At 35.3% G+C, this 19,277-nt stretch overlaps 1 protein-coding gene across 3 annotated transcripts in view; it reads left to right on the top strand.

The window, feature by feature from the left end:
* neur (E3 ubiquitin-protein ligase neur) overlaps positions 1-19,277 on the top strand; it is a 262,144-nt gene that overhangs the window by 198,594 nt on the left and 44,273 nt on the right. For 2 of the 3 annotated variants that reach the window (XM_089093634.1, XM_089093633.1), the window contains exon 3: positions 11,253-11,413. In XM_089093634.1, the coding sequence (XP_088949760.1) occupies positions 11,253-11,413 (161 nt within the window). Of the gene's footprint in view, positions 1-7,021; positions 7,255-11,252; positions 11,414-19,277 lie in introns of those variants that run through there. The other variant, XM_089093632.1, reaches the window with a different exon arrangement.

Raw genomic sequence — 19,277 nt, 5'->3', positions numbered from 1 at the left:
AATAAAACTGATAAAGAGCGCAACAAAACAAAAAGGTTGACCCAAAGAAAGAAAAATAGAGAAATTTGTCATCTTTACATTATTTGGCTATTATGATTTCCAAAATACAAAGATATACTTTTTTGCTAAGCTGCCTTCCTTACTAGGGCAATATATGGGTAGACATTATACAAATAAATATTTATTGCAAAAAAAAAAAAAAACAACAAAACGATAGTAACAGACACAATAATAGAATAAGCACGATTCTTAACATACAAATGAGCTAATCCACAATGTATACAATTAGCGCCCTATAATGTCTATAATGTCCTACAATTTTTAAGGTAATCCACACACTCTTAGGAACCCTCCTAGCCACCTAATAGTATCATAATATTAACTCCCAGTCGCGCTTAGTAGTCACTCCTCATCACACTTCCTAAAACCAAAGATATCATCCCTTAAATCTTTCAATGATTCTCGCTTGGTACATCAGAGGGAACTTACTTTAATCAACACATTAACAGATAGAGCATGAACATAGAAGTTTTTTTCCTAACACTACTAATATTCTTTTTTTTTCACCAAGAGATAAACATTAGCCTTAATTCAGTAGCCCACCTTAAGATTTATCTTTTTAAACCCACCTTAAGGGGATGTGGTGCCTTAAAGAATCGTCCTATCTCATTCATTAGAAACTTTTATTTTTGTGTTACCAAACTACCTAGAATTGATTTGGCGGTATTGCCATAAATTGTAGAGCTAGGATAAGATATGTGAATAAAGAATGGAAAACCAAACACCTACTTTCCCGGAAATCATAGAAAAACCATTTAACTTCTCCTTTTTTTGCCGGAGATAGAGATATTCTGATTTAATGAAGCTTGTATAATTAGAAAATGTGAACTTAGTTTTTTTCGATTAAACGGAGTGGAATTTTCTTTTTACAGTTTAGGAAAGGGTAGTCCCTAAAAATATTCTAATATACCTGTTTGGAAAACGTTGAAAATCAGCTAAAAGGAAGTATCATTTAAACAAGTTGACAACTTTGGGAGTTACCTGTGGTGTTACCAGCTTTGATTGAAAACCTTGCTGGCACAGAGACGTACTATTTATGCTCTAGGTCTAGGTACATTGTATATACGCACTTTGCAGAACAATTAAAAAAATATTATATCTAATCTTTATTCTAAATAGCCTCTCGTTAGATTCTCGAATTGTTGACATATTTAAGATCCCCTATCAGTTTCTACCAAAATTTGCTTTGATAGTTCTTTGTGGTGCTGGGAAAACTCGTTAATAGGCCCCTTGTCTTTGAGACGGTCTGCCGACACTGTGATTTTTGAGGTAGTGAATCTTCCTAGATCCTCCTCGAGTCTCTTTGATTTGACAGTGGAGTTTCAAAGAACCTGTTGTTTCCTTTTTTGCTTGTCATTTCTGAATCCCTTGCTCCTTCAAAGTATTTTGAACCTTTTTTGAATATAGACCTTGTGTTTGTATAGTAGTATATTTTATTGTACTGGTTTGCCACGTATCACTTGAAAACAAAGGGTTGAGACAAGAGAGATTGCTGTTTTATACTTCTGATTTAAGGAGTGTACTTTTATTCTATTGGTTTTGTTTTTTATGATGTATTTTTGTATGCCAATGACGTTTTTTTAACTTCTGGAGACACAAATACCCCTACTTTTATCAAGCACAATTGATTTTAAACCATACTAAACTTTGAATTTGAATCCAATGAATTAGTTTGAAAGAAAGAACATATATAATTCAACCTTATTAGACAAAATGAGTTATAGCGTATTAATTAAATAATTGACAAGCTTCACACCACTATTCTTGACACGTAAATTTGCATCATTATCCCTTCCTCTTCCTCACGGAAAGCCTTGTATTTTGGAAATTGTCACTTTGCCTGGTACATGCTCAATGGAGTATGAACCCCCTACTCCTGTTTTCATCATAAATTTTTCATATGTTCTAGGGTTTTGTTTTGGTTTTTTGCTATTGTAAAGACATGACCTCTCTAAAGATTTGAAAGGAACTTGCTTTTTTTTTTTTTTTTTTTTTTTTATTGTGTGTGTGTGGGTTTGTGAGTGTGTGGGTTTGTGCGTGTGTGTTTGTGTGTGCGTCTGTTGGTGTGTGTGTGTGTTTGTGTGTGTGTGTGTGTGTCTGTTTGTGTGTGTTTGTGTGTGTGTGTGTGTTTGTTTGTCTGTGTGTGTGTTTGTGTGTTTGTGTGTGTGTGTGTGTGTGTGAGTGTGTGTTTGTGTGTGTGTGTGTGTTTGTGTGTGTGTCACGCATTAGTAATGATAGTTGCACAAAATGTATGAAAAAATGAAACTTTGTTGTCGAATATAGGATTCATTATTGGAATAATAAATCAGACATATGTGCAGAATTAAAGTATGTTTTGAAGGGGAATATCCTTAGGGGATGGAGCTCGTGATTATTTTGGCAGATCACGAAGGTTTTGTCTTCATCCACATAACGTAAAAAAATAGGAGTTTGGTAAGTAATAGATAATATTAATCATCACTTTTCATCATATTCCTTAATGTTATCGGTATTGTAGTAAGATACAGGACATCGCCTTTTGCTGTTGTACGCAGCTTCATGCTTCCATTACTACTCTTCTTCCTCCAATTCTTCATCCCATCCTGTCTTTGGTCATTTTTACGTTTATGTCCCTGGTTTATAGATGTACGCAGATGGGGGAGGGGGTTCGATGCTCTTCCCCCGAAATCCCAGATTCAAATTGTCAAATTTTTTGTTCCCCAGAAAAAAATACAGTGTGCGTGCCTATTCCGATTATATCTCTGCTGTAGAAGAAGCAACTTCTGTGTTTGAATCCATTCTCGTTGCCATTCTCGTTGCCATTCTCGTTGCCCGTTGGTTAGGTTTTTTGCCCATTTTTAAAATATACATATGGTTCTGTAAGTTTCCATGTTACCATTCAAACGTATTTGATTTTCACTGTCATAGGTACTTCTATTATTTTATTGTATTTTAGCAAAGGTTATTACAAAATTAAATTACAGCTTACTTTTCTGTTATTCCAGCTATTGGGACAACGTCAGCTGGAACAAACAAATATGTTTTTAGTAACCTTTTGTCGAACCTAGAATGCATCTGGAATCAAACAATCAGTTACATGGAAAAATACACATTAGCATCCATCATTACCCAAAAAAGTGAAATTTAAGCAAACAATTTCTGCCCGGGAAATTTCACTTTTTTGGGTGATGATGAATGTCGCCATTCCATGGATTGTTGTTTTGATTCTCACCCATTTCCTTACCATTCCATAATTCATAATGTTTTGTCCGTAAACTTCACAGATCTCACGATGAATATCGATCAGTTTTACGCCTTTAGCACTAAGAAATCGTATAACCGCCCGTACTTCACAATCGGCGGGACTCACGAGTGTCGGAGGCATCTTAAACACTCAGTAAACAACGTATACAATTAAAAATCAGACTGTAATGGCGTCACTGCGTAGACAAGAGATGTAGGTAACCAGCGTGCATGCGCAGAACGGCGACCGTAGCACTGTGGCGGCGTAATCGTAAAACGGTACTTACTTAAAAAACATGCCTCGTATATTTGATTGTTCACAATGTTGGCTGATAGTGCCTATGAGTATCTGTCTTTGAAGCTGGTCAACAAATTTGAACTCTTGTGCACAAAAGAATTTTATTAATGAAATTTTCCCGAGGATCCTCGTAGACCCCAGTGGGGTCAATTAGGAAAGGGTTAGGACAATCTGCATTTTTATCCTCTATAGATTTTGAAAAATGTCTTTATCTGGTATTTTCATTGGAATTCGTCGTTGTTTTGGTATTTAGGCCTACAAAGAAAAAACTGAAAAAAAATTTGCCCCGCTCCTCTAGATTGTACAAAATACATTTGCCTTCCCTCCCTAATCTTCGAGAAATGACGCCACTAATAGACCCGGGAAAATATTCTGGAAGAAAAACTTAATAATTTTAATGAGCTTAAACGGTTTGTTGTTTAGCAGTATTCAAATTTATTTGATTACTGTGTTGTTGTTCTATTTTTAATAGTAAAATGACCTCTATAAACGAAATAAATCCACCAGTTTAACTGAATGTGTATGGATCTGGAAACTTTAAAAATAATATATATATTCGAAACCTGTGCAACTTCTATTTTAAAGCACTGTTAAAATGTTTTCGGAGTAAGTAGTTGAAATATTTCAATACCTCAATATTCACAATATTTCATCCACACCCGTGCACGGTCTTATTGAGGAATTTACCAAGGGGAAAGGAATAGAAGATCGATAGGTACGAATGTACAGCGAATGCATGTGAGCCTGCCCCTCCCCGAACTATTAAGATGTTTGAGATTATCTAATCTTTTTTATGTGTGTATACTCATATATAATTTGCCGCTTGTTATTTTTTCATGCCTACGCCCCCCTTCCTCCTTCTAAGCCCAAGAACTTTACCATTTTCATCAATATTGTGTATAATAGTCGTACAATTTAGTATTTGTGGCAAAATCCCCCCCCCCCTAAAAAATCTACATATAGACCTTATGGACCCTTGTCCAAGCCTGTCTTTCAGCTTATGATTTTGGCGATTAAATTTATTGTTTCAAGACTTAGTCTGACATTCTTTAGTTTAACACATCCACTTTTCATACAATCATTGTGTAATATTATTTTTGACAAATGGCCAAATGGAGGAAGTTGGGCAACTCAACTTTGACTCAGAGCTGAACGATAGACAGTTCAAATGGAAGACGCGTTATTGAAAAATAAACCCTGAATATAAAAAGGAGTCATAGAAAGCTCAATAAATAAGACTCGGTTGTGATGCAACGTTCGGCATCTTTCATGAAAGAAAAAAGCGTCACTCGTCAACGACCTTACTTTTTTCTCCATTTCTGTAAGCCCAAAACAAACATTTATCCTGTCTAAATTATTGGTAACATTTGGGGAGAAACTTGGAAAAATGAAGTGAAACTTCAGCAAATGAAGTTTCACAAGAGTAAGTTGAAACTTCAGTAAACCACAAGCGTGAATTGGTTGGCAGAGGAGACGGGCTCGGAGGTCTAAGTAACATCAAGAATTTTTGAGTCCTTACATAAAAAGCTTAAATTTTTCTTTAGAATCAATAATTATCCTGGTTGGCATAGACTAGAAGTGGTTTTAACTCTGCGTAAAGAGTCCCCAGCCCCATACAATGAGATGAAAGTTTTGCGTCTGTAAAAGTATTGGAACAAAGCTCATTTTTCTTACCACACTGTTTTCAGAAAGATGGACTTTTAGATGACAGGTCGCGGAGGGGCAGATTCTTCCTGGCATTTCAGTCACCCCAAAACGTTCACGAGACCCAGGGGCGTTGTTTGGGAAAATGTTGTAGATTCGCTCCTGACGAGACCCACATAAAAAGCTTAATTCTTGTTGGATATGTTATTATTCACTTCGATGCAATATAATGGAGTGAAAGTACATAAGGAGTTTAAGCTTGGGCAAGACGAAAACTATATTTCTGAAAGCAAAATTTCATCTATAAACCTAATTCCTTTCCTCACAAGGTTTTTCATAGAGCGTTTTCGCGATGGGGCTTCTACTTTTAGAAATCATGTACACCCTGTGGCGTGTACCAAGCTCTACGAAAGTGATGCCAATTGTGGTGGACCAGTACTAAACATTACGGGGACTGTGCCTTGCCTGTTCGGACTATGGTTTAATCGGCGCTCCGTGATGTACACCAGATGATGGAAAGTGAGCAACCCCATGGAACATGACAAGGTAGCACACGGGTGAGATAGGGAAATTCAGGGCTTTGGGGTCCGAATAATTCCGAAATGCTTCTCACCCCCCTCCCCCCCAGTAAAAAATTGAAAGTGTTCCTTTGGGTCCATTATTGGGTAGAGTTTGACCGATTTTTCCATGATCACATCACTTCACAGACAAATTAGGCCTACTGCATAGCGGTACGTGAGTTAGGAAATTTATCCTAAGGTTGGTGAAGTCATATTAAAATAGACACAAATTAAACTGTTGTGGTCCGAAAACATATTTATTAAGTAAACAAACGCCTTTTCGTTCCTTCCTCCGTAAAGGATTCTGCTGTGTTAGGTTACGTATTTTATATATGGTATGCTTTGCCCCACCCCCTGATGTGCAACTATATAGCCGAAATTTGTTTCTAAAACTTGTACTCCTATGTTAAACGTACTCTTTTATATACTACTAGTTTGTTTAATGCTAATGAAATAAAATAGGATGAATATATAATAGTTTAGAAACAAATTTGGGCTATATATTTGCACATTGGGGGTGGGGGCAAAGCATACCATATATCAAATACGTAACCTAACCTAGGTACCTCCCCCCCCCCCCTAAACCCAAAAAACAACAGTTTACATATCGTATGCGCAATGAAAACCACGCTATACATTGCATTACCCTATAGCGGTGTCTTGAATTAACCCGTCAAAAACGGGTTTTTCGTGACTGGTTTCCATTGCAGTATATAAAAGAGTACGTTTAACATATGAGTACCCTAAAATATTATATATTTATTACTATTATATAAGCTTGTAAATTTTTTTTAGAAGTTATGACGGTTAGTGGTTCAGACGGATTTTCCTTTTAGATTTTATGACGTTTAGTGCTTGTTATGACGTTTAGTCGAAATGGTAGCACCCCATGAAAAGCCCACATGCTAATGGCAAACAGGTTTAAAATTCTATTCTTCGTTCTTTGAAGAAAAACGAAAATTAAATGACGGTTCTGTCACCTCAGCGTAATTCAGGTGTGAAATCCAGTGGTCAAATTTTGCGTAAAACACGCTGCTACTTTTTGGCATTTTATAACCATTAACCATACCCTCATAATATCAATGACTTTGGCATAAAGCTATGCAGCTGTCGCGTGGGTATCAGCCAATCATAGGCGTTTTCCCGGACGTTGGCGCGTGGACCGCGGCAGGTGAAGAGGTTTCCAGTTGGAATAAACATCTGCCATTCAGTTCATATCCGACATTCATCGGGATAGGTGGTTTTAGAGTTACAATATGATTGTGGAAAGTGGTACAATGGTGCAGAATAGAAATCAGTGCAGTTACGGTACTTCACAGCTCCCTGCAAATGCGGGTCGGGCTTGGTCGGCAACATGCAAAGACGGATTTCTTGTAAATGGAAATGAGATTTATGAACAGCCAAAAGAAGTCAAGAAAACGAGTAAAACTATGAAGGTTCTTAAGAAGTTTAAACGAAGAATAGGATTAGGTTTGGTTATTTTTGTTATCCCATTTATTTCATACACCATCTTTTCCTTACTACGCCGAAGTTTTTATTATCAGCATCAATATTAACCTTGTGAGCTAGTTTCGTTGTTCAAATTGTTGTGTACTCTTGCTTGATTTGAGATATATCTTCTTGCTCGGGGGGAGGGGGTGGTTCATCCGCTAAAATTTCTGGGAAAGAGACTGGAGCTTGAGAAATTTTTCTTTTTTTTTTAGTTCCTACTTTTGGCCTATAAGCCTACCGTAGTTAAAGGAGTCAATGGAAATTTCTTTTAACGGGGAAAGGAATTTAGATCTGAAACATCCCCCCTCCGCTTTTTATTCAACTAGAATTTTAATTAAGGATAAGATATCAGTATTGTGGATTAATGTGGGTGCTTAAATAATTCTTTAGGCTCCATCAGCTTGATTTAAGACATAGCTTCCCGTTTCCGGCGAGGTTTTTCGTCCGCTAAAAAAGACAACTACTTTTTTTTTCTTTTTTTTTGTCGTCATAGTGGACTAAAAGCTTTTCACTATCAAGCATAACCAAAAAATCCCACGTAAATTTCTCTTTTGAAGAGGGACATTGAAGGAAGGGTAAATATTTCGCAGTTCGTATTATTAACTTACGACTAAAGTAAACATACCTCTCGATGCCTTTTTTTACTCTCTTTCCAAATATAATAATCATTTTTGTCGGAAATGAATTTTACCCCCACCCCTATATATATATATACCAATTTAGGGTATATATTTGCACATTAGGGGGGTGGGGGTATTTTGTATTTCTGATGTAAATGAGAGGTAAGTTTACTGGAGGTAAGTTTGAAAAGACATCGAATGGTATGTTTACTTTGTTCGTAAGCCAATAATATGAACTACGAAAAATTAACGGAGTAAGACCTCCTGCGCTTTTTCCCATTTCGTTTTCCCGCTTAAATATGTCGTATGTTTTCAGTAGCCGAAGTTGTACTTTTAGTATCATTTTATTTTATTTATATCTTATGTCTAGTGAGTGTATGTTTGCGTCCGAAGTATTTAACATTTTTAATTGAGTTCAATTTCGTTTTTTGAAATATTTCAACTACTTTGCATCATTATTTAAGGGAAAACGATTCAGTTCCCAGCGAAAAAGGACGTCTTGAGATTGAATTGTAGCTAATGGGTTGGTAGTTCAACAAAGACCATAATTTGCATTTTTATGGTTCTAAATCATCGGAACTCTTGTCTAATAAAAGCACTCATGAATTGTTCCCAAAACGATGCTCAACAGAAGGGAAATGAAGGGGGATTTGACCCTCTTTTCAAGGGTATCGTTAGAGTTTTTCGCTGAATGAGCGATTCAAAATGGAATGGCGCTCATTTAGGTTGAATGATGATATAATGTATTATTTAGTAGCAGTTTCAGTATGCTGAAGCTATGGGTTCTTGTCTGTTAATCGGAACACACTTAAGAAGCGAAGTTACTTTAACCCTTATGGAATATACCACAAGCCATGATGATAATATAAGACTTTAGTAACAAAATTGTGGGGTACTGGTGCATTATACGGACACTTCTATATACTGCTAAAGAAGTCAAGTTTGGTTAATGCCAAGGAAATAAAATAAAATAGGATGAATATATAATAGTTTATAAACAAATTTGGGCTATATATTTGCAAACTAGTGGTGGGGGTGGGGGGTAAAGCATACCATACATTAAATACGTAACCTAACCCAACCAGAGACACATACCCGGTTATAATGGTTTATGAACAAAAATTATAAGAATTACATAAATGGCAAATCCCAAATTGTAATTCTAACATTCATATTAGATCACCCGTTTCACTCAATTCCGCTCTAACAACTGTTTTAGTACCGGTTAACTGTCCCGGTATTTGTAGCATCTCCCGTTTGACATTGCATATACAATATATAAAAATGTCCGTTTCATGCACTAGTACCAATTATGGAAACTAGGACAGAGAATTTTGGAAAGCAGGCCGCGCAGAACGCGTTATATTAAATACCTAACTTAACTTAACCCCTAACCACCTCTAAATATTAAATATTTAATTAAAACATATCTACATCGTAGCTTTCTTGCTCAAAATAAGCAAATTATAACCGATTCCAGAAAGGCAAACCGGTTTTGTCAGGATCTTAAACAGTGTAATTCTTGACTGTGTTCCGTTTAACAGACAAGTACCAAACTATGCCTATCAGACCGTGTCCATCGCTAATAAAGACTATTCTTATGAAGATAAATTCTATTTACATAATGTAAAGTTTTACAGCTTTTAGCGAAAAAACTCGTACAGTTCAAAATAGCATCGAAGCAAACAGATGAATTATAGAAAAGACAGAGCAGAGATAAAGCTAGAATAAACAAGTTAAACATGCTTGCGATAAAAGCGAGTGTCAGTTTTTTATGATGCTTGTTTTTTTCTTGTTATTTTATAATGCTGTGTCAAATTTAGCCGGACCCAAGATCGGCGAGAGAGAGATTTGGAGTTTTGGCAATTATAGGGTCAGGTCAATGTAATTCAATGAAGAAATATTGGTTTATTAGGTTACTTTTGGATTGGACTGAAGTTGTTCTATTGTAAATTGAATTTTAGCTTTAGTTGGATTGCTCTCTGATTAGTCAAAAATCACTACCTGATTTTTCACCTTCGGTTTTATATTCTTGATTTGTTGTTACTCTTTTTAAGACCATATTGTTTTTAGCTTGTTCTTGTTTTACTTTCGGATTTTCGTCTTCGCTTCGTCTGACGACAGTTTGTTGACTGTACAGGCAAAATGTCTATACGGTATGTTTTTCTTCTGTAAATTCTGCCAGCCTTGGACCTATTTTCTTAATTCGTTTAATAATTTTCTTAGAAAATATGTTGTGGCAGATTAGCTCAGGTGGCAGATTAACTCATCTTTTAGTTTGGTTATGGCTCTACTTCTGTACATGAGAAGGCTATGTCAGTTTTTGATATACTGTACTTAAAAATGTACCTCGTGAGTTTTATCATTTCCGACCCCACGTGTACGCATGGGCTTTGAAACCCAGGTTACTCTCGAAATATTAAGATTATTTAGGATTTCCTAATAAGTGTGTTGGCACTTGTGTATTATATTCACCACACTCAAGAAGTGAAGTTAGGTTAATAATAATGAAATACACCAAAATATGGCGAAAATATAATGCTCTAGTAACAAAATAATGGAAAGTACACAGAAAATCATGGAAAGCAGGCTGCCCAGAACGCATTATATTAAATACCTAATCGACTATATATTAAATATTTGATTAAAATATACCTGCATAGTAGTTTATCTCACTCAAGCTAAGCTGATTATTTCCGAGTACACAGAGAAACCAGTTTTATTAAACATCAAGAACAAAGTGTGGTCGCTATAGTACACAAGTACTAGTGTGTTTGCCATTCATATACCGGTCCAGTCCTAGGGAGGGGGGTGGAGCTCCCCAGCCAAAAGTCAGGCCACTCTTGTTTAACAGAAGAGGGCAACAATAATGCAAAAAAGGGGTCATTTAAATGACGATATTCTCTTTATTTCCACGAGGGTCCACCGAAACCAAATTTGGGGGCGGGCAGAACTTAGCAACTTCTCTTTTTGATCGTGAAATAATTTTGACTTTTGTAAAATGAACGACCTATTTTTATATAAAAAGTAAATACAAAATAGGATAATTATGTTTAGGAATGAACTTGACTTATGTTTAGGAATAATATGTTTTAAACATATATGTTTTAAACATAATATGTTATAAACATAATTATAATTATGTTTAGGAATGAACAGGTATGCCAAATTTATCTACCATGTTCAAATGTTTATGCTAGTTGGTACACATCGAAGAGTCTCGGGGAGAGAAATAAAAATTGCCATTTTCGGGGAGGGGGCATACTTGAAAATGTGGAGCCCCCTCCCTGTGATTATTAAATGATGGATGTTTTTTTATTCTTTCAAGCTTGGCTAATAACATGCATTGCGTTTTAGCGCCGAGGAATTCGTTGAACCAGATTTTAAACCCGTTGAGATTCCATTCAGTACATGGTGAACACATACAATTGCTCAACAATGCTGCAACTGCTCGAAGAATCGAGTCATTTTGCAGAGGCATTTGCTTTTCAGACCGTCCCGTGAAAATATCTGAAAAGGTAAGTCTATACAAAAGAATTCTCACAGTGCAGATGCATGGGAATTATTTTTCCCTCTGTTAAATAAGAATTAGATGAAACAGATTTTCTTTTCTCTCCTACAAACGTTTGCTTTTAGACACAATACCTGAACTTGTGTCTTTTTAGATGCAAAAAAACTAAATTGCTGGAGAGGCAGTTGGGACACATAATAGGGCAGAATTTACCCCATATTCGTCCTGTATGTATGTTGTTATTTTTTATTTAGTTTTTATTTTGTAAACAATGTTTTCATAACCAGGCATGAGCCAGCAAATATTTTAAGGTGCCAAGACTACTATGAAACTGGCTTTGACCCAGCTTGTATTTCTAGCCCTCCTACCATAATGTTGGAAAACAGTGAATCGTAGAAGAAAACTAATTCAGTCTTCTTTTTTTTTTTATATTTCGTTCTGTTTTTTAATATTTTTAATTTTTAGTAGGCTACTTTTTTAATTAAAATTTTCATTTTTTAATATTTTATTTTAATAATTGAATATTTTTTTTATATTGCTAGTTCAGCACATTTTAGTTATGTTTCCAATAGCAGTCTCCAGTAAAACTAGAATAAAGATAGATTCAACCGGTACTGTTGCGCTTAATGGTACACACGAAAGAAATCAAGTTTGGTTAATCCTAATAAAAAAAAGGATGAATATATAATAGTTTGGAAAACAATTTGGGCTATATATTTGCTCATTAGGGGGGTGAAGGGTAAAGCAGAGCATATATTAAATACGTAACCTAACCTAACACGGTACCTCCCCCCCCCCCCTAAACCCCAAAAAACAGCAGATTAAATATTGTAAATTAAATTAAAAACCACGCTCTTCGATCAATTTAGATAGCAATTACCCGCTTTACGGGTCTCCATGTCTGCATTCGCTGGACAGTCTATAGCGCTGTATAAGCGCAATTGTACCGATTCAACTTATGATAAAAAAAAAGTTGAAACTAAAAGAAAACCATCAATAAGACCTTCGTAACATCATACTTAAAACAAGTTCAGTTAGGACGCCATAGAATTCTAACACACATGGGAATTATATTTGTTTCTGATGAGTAACTCGCTTTTCATTTTCTTCTTAAATATATTTAAAGAGGGTGAAATTGTTTTTCCTTTTTGAAAAGAATTTATCAAAATAATGAAATGAAACACAGTTTTGCTCCATAGAAGTGGCTTCGTTCTTTTGACAAAAGTTGTACACTGATTTTGAATATCCAAGTATAATCTATCGATTTTAAGCCTACAAGATTTGGGTAATAATTCTGCAAGATCTGTTTTCTCGCCGAATTTATGGATCTCTGGTCAAAAGAAAATCTAGGGGTATTTTCTTGTTTATTTTTGTATGTAAATTCATACATCTAATAAATGTTTTGTAGCACCCTTAGTTTTCTGTAAAGATTGGTGCTTGTGTATTATGTGGTACACACTCGAGAACAGCAGTTAATCCTAATGAAATATAAAAAAATATATTGAAAATATAATACTTAAGTAAAAAAATTATGAAAACTGCAACAAAGAATTATGGTAGGGTGGTCGCACAGAACGCATTATATTAATTAACTAACCCAACCAAATTATCATCTCTATATATTAAATATTTAATAAAAATATACCTGCAACGTGGATTTCAACTGCGTCTAAGCTAATTTTCTTCAAATATTGACAGTTATAAACCGGTTATTGTCTGATCTGTAGATCCAAACTCTCGATTGTGTACCATATAATACACAAGTACCTAAGGATATTTTTTTTTTTTTTTTTTGTAAAATATCGGATGTTCCAGATTAACTTTTGAAGCAAAATTTTTTGCATAATAAACGATTATGGTTGTATTTTGATTTTGATATAATAGTTTATATTATAATCACATACTTAATATCTGAGCAAAAACAAGGTATAGTTTTGTCTCTCGGTACAATTGAGTTTTGTTGTTGATAAATTTCAGCTTTTTTTGTGTTTTGAATTAAAAAGTTTAATATATTTTAATTATTTAGGGAAAATTTTTGTATATAGTTTTGTATGCTAAAATTAAAATGCAGTAAGAGCTGTTCAGAGTCGATAGTTGCGCGTTGCATTCTTACGTTGTTTTTTTTGTTTTTTTTTTGAAAATAAGAACCCAAGAAATGCGAACCCGAAAAGAACCCAAAACAATCGATACTGCGGAAAGATTTAACAGGCAAACCCCCAATATAAATTTTTTAACCGTTGAAAAATAAATATATAAAGAAAGAATAAAAGAAACTTTTACTTAAGTAATTTTGCTGTTGGAAAATTATTATTCCAATAATAGAAAATTTTGAAAATTCCGGGATTTATTTCTAATTTTAAAGAATTATAGCCCATTTGACTCTCTTGGATGATTTGAGTAGTAAATTTCTATAAAAGTATAAAGAAGCTATTTTCTAAAACTCTCCAAAACCCAGCTCAACCCGGATTAATGTGAATTGAATTTGACTTTTCACAAATGAGTTCGAGAGGCTGAAATTTAAGTCGTATACGAATGTAGAATTGCTTTGGACGGAGCTTTAAGCACTTTGTTTCTACGTTCATGCAAGTCGTTGGAGAGTGTACTCGTATTCTCAACCCTTCAGATATTGCCTGATTATTTGTGTATGCAGTCATGTATAGGTATATCTTGGATATTTGGCGGTGGGGAACAGATGTGACTAAGATTGATGTTTCTCCTCTATATTAAAATTCGAATTAACTGTAGCTTTAGATATCTTAAAGACCAATTTTCTTTATTTGTAGGGTCTAATCGGACGGGTCTAGGACACCTGATGCGGATGTGTTCTGATTTCTAAAAAAGATGTAAGAACAATTTGAAAAAGAACTGTTTTAGCGAGAAGATAAATAATCGTAGGAAATATGAGCACTACCATTAAGTTAAAAAAAAACAAACAATCTGATAAACTGGAGTAAAACAGTGAGGACCTCTCCGAGTTCCTTTTGTGGCCTCTTTCGTGCTTATTAAAAAAAAAGTAGGCTAACTTCATATCCAAGTACATGCAACAACGCCTGAATTTTTTTGGGAGAGGGGCACTAATAATTATATTTTGTTTACTTGAATAAAAAGCGCCCAGAAATGTGAAAATGTTAGGATTTCAGGAGAATCCTAACATTTTAGGGGTAGCATTTTGGGATGAGCCCAGTTGTGGTTTTGACCTCTATTGCGCCAGGGACAAAATTTTGATTATCGCCCTCGCTGTCTCCCAAAAATTTCCAGGCCAAAATAAAAAAAAAAAATTCTATTTAAGGACGAAATTTTCCATTTATTTTGTTCTGACTTTTCTTACTTATAGCCTCTACAAAACTGGCGTATCCAGGGGGAGGGCGAGCCCCCCCCCTGAACATAGTATAAAGTAGTGTAATTTACTTAATTAAGGCAAGTTTGTGTTAAATAAACTTGCTCCTGAAGCAACTTTATCGGATCAACCTATTTTGCCCCTCCCCCCTGAAAAATCCTGGATCTGCCCCTGCTCCGCAAAACTATTAATTATCTCGTCCCAATTGATCGTTACTGGTAAAAATGTATGTATTTATGAATGTCTATTTTATTACCCACAAAAAAAAACAGAATCAACAATGTGGAGTACAAAGAAATGAAAAGCAAGGGAAACAAAAACAACACAAAAAAGACTTCTAATACTGTAAACAAATACTATAAGTACAAAGACAAAGAAACGAAAATAAAAGGAAACAAAAAATTGCACAAAAATGACTTCAAATACTATAAACAAAAACAAATTGATTAACCAACTTCAGTAATAAAAAAATGCAAAAGAGGGCCATAATCAGAAATATAATTTAAAGTTCTCACGCATAAAGCTTCAGCAAGACCATTTGTTTGAGACGGTATATCAATAAGGTCAAACCTAACCGATAAATTACTGTTTTGGTATCATAATGGTAAACGAAGCAAAAATTTACAATATCTGAAATATGCCACTCGTAGGGATGAAAATTTCTACGTTATTTTAATAAAAATTAAATTAAAAAATTACAAACTTAGCGCCTCTAAAATTTCTGCGCCCGGGGCAAGTGCCCTTTTCCCCTCTAAAACCTCTGCGGTGAGCCCTGACCCCTCCCCCTGTGTTTTTTCTATCCAAGTATCTTTCAAACAAACGTCATCTTGATTAGAACTGTTTTATAATACGTCCGAAATTAATAAATAAATAAAATAACAATATAAAACTGGCCTTCACCAAATATCAGATGTTAAAAAATCAATAAGTACAAGATCATTATCATTTGAGGTCCTTTTAAATCCCCCGCAAATTTCTTCACCCTTATTTAATTGTTATAGAAAGGAAGTCTCGAAGACCATTTCCCCTATATCCGGGGTGTAGAATTGTAATCCAATACATTTTGAAGCAAGACCGGAAATTTGAAACGCGTTGTATCTGTAAAGTTAGCTGTTCAATTATAATGACTGTTTGGCAAAGGTAAAAGGATTCTTTAACTTCTTATACAAACGATTTGAGGCAATGTTTTACTTAAACAGTTACAGTATGTGCATTGGCGTAATCACGGAGGTTTAGGGTCAGGGGTGGGCTGAACCTCCTCTCCATTGATCTGAAGTATATGTGTATCTGAATCCTGTTGTTTGAATCATTGCAAACTTTTTGGGTACTGGTGCATTACATGGTCACTTCTAAAAAGTCAAGTTTGGTTAATGCTAATGAAATAAAATAGGATGAATATATAATAGTTTATAAACGAATTTGGGCTATATATTTGCATATTAGGTTTGGAGGGGGGGGGGGGGGGCAAAGCATAGCATATATTAAATACGTAACCTAACGTAGGTACTCCCCCCCCCCCTAAAACCAAAAAAACAACAGTTTAAATATCGTAAACGTAATGAAAACCACGCTATGCATTGTATTTCGGTACTGTTCTATTAACCGGACTCTTTTATATCTCAAACTTGAGCGCGTTGAAAAACCCATTTTTCAACGGGATGATACAAGACACCGCTGTAGAGAAATATAATGTATATCGTGGTTTTAATTGCGTATACGATATTTAAAGTGTTGTTTGTTTGTTTTTTTTTGGGGGGGGAGGTACCTAGGTTAGGTGACGTAGGTTATTTAATATATGCTATGCTTTGCCCTTCTCCCCCCTCCCTATGTGCAAATGTAAAGCCCAAATTTGTTTCTAAACTATAATATATTCATCCTATTTTATTTCATTAGCATTAACCAAACTAGCACTATATAAAAGAGTCTGTTTAATAGAACAGTACCTGCATTTCTCTATAGCGGTCTCTTGCAATTAACCCGTCCGGCTGGTTTTTCGTGACTGGTTTCCTTGTGAAATGACCATATAACGCACCAGTACCACTTTTGGTTGTTGGTGCGCTTGTTAGATAGACAACTTCATTGTCAGTGCACGAAAATTTAGTGATGTCTATGTTTTTTTAAGGACCTAGGGGGGGGGGGAGAGCAAATTTGGATTTTCTTTTTCAATGAAGATACTAAAAAAGGTATATTTTTTTCAAAATATAGGGGAGGAGGGCAAAAATCTAAAAGGAACCCCTCCCCCGTTTAAAGCCACTGTATTGCAGAAACAATTTGAAACCATTAGAAAGTGGGCTGGCAAAACTTCTTATGTACACGTATTGATGCATGTTAAAAAAAAAGAAAAAAAAAACTAAAATCAAAAGCAGCCTTAACATGCCATCTAGTATCAACTCGTTTCAAGAGAAATTGAGGTGAAGTATCACAACTAAAATGTTTTTCAGCTAACAATCACAGTATAGAGATTGCGCACAGTCGCTATGTTTCATCAAAGGGGTGGGGGGTGATTTGATACGTAGTTTGATAAGTAAATTCCGTTGTAAACCTCTGCTGTCACCACTCTGTAAACCTCTATTTAGTTCTTTCTATATGCCCCTTTATAATTGGCAGATGTAATGGTTTACGTAAATTTCAAAGATAGACGATAAACATTGGTACATGGTCTTTATTAAATAACGTGAGAATACACATAGAGAAAATAAGGTAGCACAAGAACAACTAGCTACGACGAAGGCGAAAGATGGACTGCCTTTAGAACTGAACCAAGAATATAACTTTCCTGGAACGGAAGTTCCAGGCCTGGGAACGATCCCTTTCCCACGAATAGCTTTAGTCCCATGAGCCCCCCCCCCCTGGACTGCTATCGTTGACACATAAATGCCCAAATAACTAAGAAATGAGATACCCGGATGAAAAGCTTCTCGAATTGATGTTAAATACTTTACACCGTCGTCAGACAGGCACTTTGGCTAGTTATTTAAGTTTAAAGTTATTTAAGTTAAAAATTTATTTCTATTTGCTTCGAAATTAACTAAAAAATAAAAGGAAGTTATAGTAAAAACCATAAGGATTGAAAACAACTAATTTGCCTATTTTGAACGCGATACCACGTCATGGCGTCTCCTGTTCTGGATTATCGGATCTGACTAATGATTGGGAGTTCGGTGTGGATTATCCACGACAGACAAGTAACCACGAACTTTGTTCGGATGTGGGTCAGGAAAAGTTTAGGGAGACATGAGGCCAAGGCCGTACCCAGGATTTCTTTTTCAAAGTTTTTTTTTTGGGGGGGGGGGTTACACAAATAAAAAACTCAACAAACGCATACAAAATTTGTTTATGCTCATTTTTGTTACGTTTTTACGAGTCAGAAAAATATTTCGGGGAGGGGGGATAAACCCCCTAATCCCCCTGAATACGGCTTGAAAGAGGCCCTATTGGGAACATGTCTAACCGAGGCTCTAAATTAACCTTTGAAATCTATTAAAAAAAAATTCTTGTACAATTCCGGATATTTACTTGTCTTGAGTAAAAATTTGTTTTAAACTGGAAGCCGCATCAGTATAAGTGTTAGCCTGTTATTAATGTACCAATGAGAAGTAATTTGTAGCTTTGGTACTTATTGTATGATTTATAAGTCTTCCTTTTGGATACCACATTGTTCGAAATAATATAAAAGAAATATCTCAAGTGCATTGTCAGTTTTCTGAAGCCAATTGGTGATTAATCCGCACTTGATTAGCTCAGCACAACTGGTGCATTAGATTGGATTAATCCCCCTCATTTCGTCACCCTCATTAAGAGTTTTAAAATTATAGCTTTCATCAAATATTATACTACAGGGCAAGTAATAAGGGACGAATAAATGTTTCTTTAAAGTAATATCCATGTTTTAAGTTTTATAAAGCTTGTCCTTAATCACTCAAATTAATTATAAAAGCTGTTTGTAAACTATGATGCAGTGGTTTCAATGGGGGGGGGGGGTTGATAAATGCCCTCGAGATGTTTTGGACCTTTCTTCTATAGATTTTGAAAAATATGTCCCCCCCTTAATTTTCCGTGATTTGACGCCTCTGCTTTGATAACGATGAAGAAAAGGGGAGCTCAGAAGGTTTTCGTCAAATTTTATGCCTGATGGCCAGTAATGGGAGGCAAATAAATGTTTCGGTACTTGTGCATTATAACTAAACCAGCGCTATATACTAAAGAAGTCAAGTTTGGTTAATGCTAATGAAATAAAATAGGATGAATATATAATACTTCAGAAACAAATTTAGGCTCTATTTTTGCGCTCTAGGGGGGTGGGTGGAAAAGCATAGCATATATTAAAGACGTAACCTAACCTCGGTACCTCCCCCCACCCTAAACCCCCTAAACCAATCGTTTAAATATTATACACTCAATGAGAAACCACGCTTTGCCATCAATTTATCTAGCAAATACCTGTTTGTCTGCTTTTGTGACTGGTTTCCTTGTACGGTCTATAGCGCTGGTTTAATTATAATGCACAAGTACCAATGTTTCTTTAAAGCATGTT

The sequence above is a fragment of the Artemia sp. Qi Xiang Cuo genome, chromosome 8 (genome assembly GCF_049724085.1).
Source record: "Artemia sp. Qi Xiang Cuo chromosome 8, ASM4972408v1, whole genome shotgun sequence".
Classification (NCBI taxonomy): Eukaryota; Metazoa; Arthropoda; class Branchiopoda; order Anostraca; family Artemiidae; genus Artemia; species Artemia sp. Qi Xiang Cuo.
This window is presented reverse-complemented; position numbering and strand designations above follow the sequence as displayed.